This window comes from Capsicum annuum, unplaced genomic scaffold (genome assembly GCF_002878395.1).
Source record: "Capsicum annuum cultivar UCD-10X-F1 unplaced genomic scaffold, UCD10Xv1.1 ctg70668, whole genome shotgun sequence".
Taxonomy (NCBI): domain Eukaryota; kingdom Viridiplantae; phylum Streptophyta; class Magnoliopsida; order Solanales; family Solanaceae; genus Capsicum; species Capsicum annuum.
The window spans coordinates 1-5,004 of NW_025880422.1; the positions used below are offsets into that span (position 1 = coordinate 1).

Sequence of the window (5,004 nt, forward strand, 5' to 3'; positions counted from 1 at the left end):
AGGATAGATGGATGGATCTATCTTTCTATTCATATATATTACTAATATAAATGGATTTATATAGTGTTGTAGCGTAGCAAGAAGCCCCAAATCCTTGATTTGGCCAGGAAAGACTGCACTGCTTTGGGCCCAGGAAGCAAAGGGAATGAGCTCGGCTGCTTCTCCTCCACACTTCTTTTTCTCCGTGCCCGTTCTGCATGCGCTTCGCGCGCCATTGGCGCTTTGCTCTCCTCTTATTCTTCATTGGACGGTTCGGATGGACTTCGCCGTTCTTTCCCAACTAAAATCGAAAGAGCTGTATCACATCGAGATATCGATTCGTTTTCCGCCCCCAATGAGATGGGGAATTTTTCACCCCCTATTTAGACTTTTAGGCCCTTCATCTTTCTGAATCGAGACCCGGCCTTGCTTGCGTCGTTCCAACAACCAGCGGGGAGCACCTCAGTATACGATCGCGCACAGTAACTGGGAGTCCTATTACACTTAAGGCCAACTTCAATTCACCAAACCAAGGTTCATCTCGTGTAGTCATTGTGAACTCCTACAAGGATATTGAGTAGACGGTTGATGTATCAGACTCGACCCTATCTTTTGTAGCATGCATTCCCATCCGTGTCGCAACGGATTCGGTAAGCTACGTGTCCGGTGCACAGAGAATTGCCTTCGGTCCCCCTTTCTTACTTACTCGTGGCAACCTTCCGGCCGCCTAACGAACTATAACGCTAGTCACTACTCCCACTGGGGCTAGGAAGTAAGCCCTACAACCCAAAGCGGCGAAGGACAAATAGAATTTGCTACAAAAGCCGACTAACGGGGGTATTCCTGCGTATGAGAACATAGTAATGGAGAAGGTAATAGCCAAAATAGGATTCGTTTTGGCTAGAGTGCCCAAATCAGCTATATATTTGACACGGGTTTGCCGTAATGCTAAAACTATGGCGAATGCATCTATCGTCATTGATGCATAAATAAAGATACCAATTAGTAGTGATTGAATTCTTTCTATGGTTCCACATGAGAAACCAGTACGAATATAACCTACATGTCCAATTGAACTATGAGCTAGAAGTCTTTTTACTTTTGTTTGGGCCATGATGGCCAGTGCTCCTAAGATCATAGAAGCAATGCTGCAGAAAAAGAAGATTTGTTGCAATGTAGCTCCATAAGAACCATAAATAGAAACACGTGAAATATTAGCAGAAATAGAGATTTTAGGCGCAATAGAAAGGAATGCTGTAACCGGGGTGGGTAAACCCTCATAGATATCAGGTGCCCACATATATAGAGTCAAAAGATATATGGAGTCCGAAGGGTAGGGGGTTTTCTTCGGGGCTTGAGAGATGGAATAGATAGGGCCCCACAAGTTTGAAATTCGCTGCTGGGGAATTCACACGAAAGGGAACGAGGAATTCTCAATGAAAAAAGTGCTCTCTGAACCGAACGTGAAAGTCATTTTCCATCAGACGGCTTTTCCTGTAACTCTACTCTCGACTTGGATTATATATCCAAAAAGGTCCGCTCTCGGCCATTCCACATGCTGCCTAGCAGAGACGTGGTTATTTGAAGTGGATTCTCTCTTTTGTAGTAGATGCCGAACCTGCTGTGCCCCATTGACTAAGAAGGGGGCGGACACAGCAGCTACATGGACCCCTTCCTTTCAATTGTTGCCAACGCTTTCCCGGGACGAGCCGGAATTTCTTATTAGAAAGGGCAGGTAAAGCCCGAAGGCAGCTATCCCAATAGGAAGGGCGGAACGAGGAGAGGAGCTGAAAGCTACTGTAAGGAGGAGGGCCCGACAATCATACCACACCGGTCAAAAAAGCGTGTTCCCTTCAGATAAGACGCACCTACGGCCATCCTCGGCCTTCTTCATTTTCGATGAAAAAAAATCTCGATCTCCAAAAGCATTTTCCTTCCCCCGCCGTACCTCCCTCCCTTCGTCGAGCCTTTACTTTAATGGTTGGGGAAAGCATTCCCTTATCTGAACTTGGTGGGCATTCTTTCCAGCCTTAGTAAAATAGGGGGTGGGTTTGGCTTGAACATAGGCTCAAATAGAATGTGAAGGGTCCTAGCTACGCCATGCGTTCAATACAAAATCTGGAAAGCTGCAGGGATGACAAAAAAAGGGGCGCTTTCCTGTGTTGCACTAAAAAAAAGGACCACCCGAGACGAGCGTCTTCTCTTAGGTTTCTTCCTCCCGCGCCCGTCGCCGCCCGGCCCGCGTTAGAGGGGAAGATTAGCAAAGCAGGAAAAGAAAGAGGGAAGGGGAGCAGCATCTTATTCTCTTCGCAAGAACTTCCGGATCGTAGAAGCATTCGGAACGGGCTCCGCGTTCATTTCGTTGGCAGAAATGATCCATTCCATTCGGGGCTTTGGGGAACCCAAAAATTGGACTTGAGAATCAATGATAGATAGACAAGAGATAGATAAACGATATATATATATTTCTCACAAAAAAATTGTGAGATTAAAGAGCAGATGGATCCTATCCCCTATATCGAACACTCATTCCTATCTATTGATAGAAAGATCTTTGTCAAATACCGGACAAAGCCTTTTTTTAGGAATTACTCATATGCAAAGCAGTTTTTCGCAAGCACCCCACCCCATACAACTAGTTGGGGGGGCTGTTCGCCTTTTGAATCAAACAAAGTAAGTTGTAGGGGCGTTCAGCCACTGTAAGGAGAGGGGCTTCATAGCTAATTTCATTCTAAAGGAAAGCAAAGAACCAACCTTTAGTCAATAGGAGCCCTACTTCCCTCTTTCCGACCTCATCACTTCAATTCAAGGGCAAACCCATTTCCTAGTCACCGGGCTGAGCGCACCTTTGGTACTTCAATAGGGCGAGCAGTTTGATAGTGACTTCTTTCGTTTGGTAGGGCGACGAATACTTCAATGACGGAAACAGCCGAAAACTCGAGAGGGTCGCCTTTGCAGAAGCGTTTGCTGGTAACCAAAGCCTCACTCTGATTATGTCGTGAGGCTGACTGAATCCAATCCATAAACCCGGAAATGAAACGTTATTTGTTCCCTTTCGTCAAGTAGCTAAAGTAGGCATACGAACCACCTTGCCTTAGACTCTATTGGAACAAAGCAAAGAAGGAGGTGGAATGGAGAAAGGAAAGGGACAAGGGCGGTCTTGCTTGGCGCGAAGGCTACTGGTTCGGGGGTAGAATACAGTACTAAAGGTCCTCGGACTTCCAGGCGGTTTTTCTTTTGGGCAGCTGTTCACCGTTGGATCTCGCCAATACAGCCCCCTATAGTTTTCGTTATCAAGATATCTTTTTTTTTTCATTGTTCCCAGGGATTTTTTGGGGAATCTGCTCCCATGCTGCAAACAGTCAAATCTGAACTGAACCCTGTCGCTCTTCTTTCTTTCCTCGCAAGCAGGAAGCACACCAGCAGCGTGCGTTGCGTGATTCTACTGTGTTTTTTGCACTTGATTGGGTGGACAGTTGACCGGAAGATAACTTCGATTCACCCGGCCAGCAGGCGGGCGGCGTGCTTATCTTGTGTGACAACACTATAGAGCGAGTTGTTCTTCTAGGCGGGCAGCTGTGTGACAACACTACAGAGAAAGCGGCACTTTCGTGTAACATGCTATGGTCTCAACGCCCTTACGAGGTAGTGATGAGTTTCAAGCGCTCTAAGCCCGGCCCTAAGCAGTTAGGAAGATTAGCCGCAGAGCGGTACCACCCACCCTACCCTACCACTTATAGGCGGCCGTCCTACAACCACCCGAAAAGGAACTGCAGTGATCTTGAATAGGGATCCTACAGCGATAAATAGAATCCCAATAAAAATACCACTAGATCGAGCACCAGTGATTTCATATCTGATCAAAATCTTGGCTAATTGATCGAAGTGGGTAGCTCCAGTAGACCCATAGATCATGGAACAAATAGGGTGGGTAGGCCAAAGCACCACACTACACGTATAGACGCGAACCCCCCTTGTTACCATACGTGCGACTCTCACCGCATACGGCTCGCACAAAGACTCCTAAATCCATCCCGAGCCCTTTCTTCCACCTCTCCTCTCCAATCCTCGATCAAACTTGCGTTCCCCAGGCGCTATGAAATGGGGGTCTTTCTTTTGCCTATCGTATGTATCGGCTTGGCTTCGTCCCGAACCAAGGAGGCATTCTGGCGGACGCATGCATGTAGGAAGGCCGACGACTACATAAGCTAAAAGACTACGACTACAAGACAGGCCGGAAGTGACTCGCTTCTATTCTCGTTGGGATTGGATATAGATGGGAAATCTATAGATCGTAGTAGTTCGCCAACCTCTCTAACTAACATACGATACAATTTCACTTCACGGCACGGCCAAAAAAAAGAAAGAGCTTCGCTCGGTTGCCCTTCCTACGCTGAAGAAATGCCTCTTTTCTCTTCTCTGAAGTCTACAACAAACAAGTGGGAGAGGCAGGATTCGAACCTATGTAGAAAATCTTCAACAGATTTACAGTCTGTTGCTTTTGACCACTCGGCCACTCTCCCCTTCCCGGGCCGAGGCCCCCCTCAATGGGTTCTAATTCTAAGAAGGGCGCGGCGCCCTGAATCAATCAAAAAGCTTATTGATTTAATTGAAGGGAACTAAGACGATTAGCTTAGCTAGCGTTCCGGGAGAATCTAGTCATTTAAGAACTTCGTTGCCACTAGTAAATTAGACCATCCCCCCCAAGAAGAACTCGGAGCCTAAAGAGAAGAGAGTTCAGTCTACAAGAAGATGGCAGAGCTTTAGCCATTGGGCCACATCCATCTATCCTAAATAGTAACCCTTTTCTTGTTCGTTCTTTGAATGACGCTAGTGGAGACTAATTCCTTCCGGCTAATGAAGATACTACTCCAGTCTTTCCAGTGGATCCTTCTCTAAGAATGGATCGAACCAAGTGTTCCTATACGAGAGTGAGGAATTAAAACCAACAATCAACTTACCACTTTTGATGTCCCACAATTCTGCTAGTTTAGAAACAAAGGAGAAGGACACCACCGGAGGCAA

The 5,004-nt window shown here is 46.6% G+C and overlaps 1 protein-coding gene across 1 annotated transcript; it reads right to left on the minus strand.

The window, feature by feature from the left end:
• Nucleotides 1–269: 269 nt before the first annotated feature.
• Nucleotides 270–4,375, minus strand: LOC124894156 (NADH-ubiquinone oxidoreductase chain 2-like). Its single transcript, XM_047404899.1, has 2 exons — nt 3,741–4,375; nt 270–1,281 (listed from the first exon to the last, which is right to left on the minus strand). Exons 1-2 carry the CDS (start codon nt 3,961–3,963, stop codon nt 707–709), a joined length of 798 nt encoding a protein of 265 aa, XP_047260855.1. The 5' UTR covers nt 3,964–4,375; the 3' UTR covers nt 270–706.
• Between the last annotated feature and the right edge of the window lie 629 nt (nt 4,376–5,004).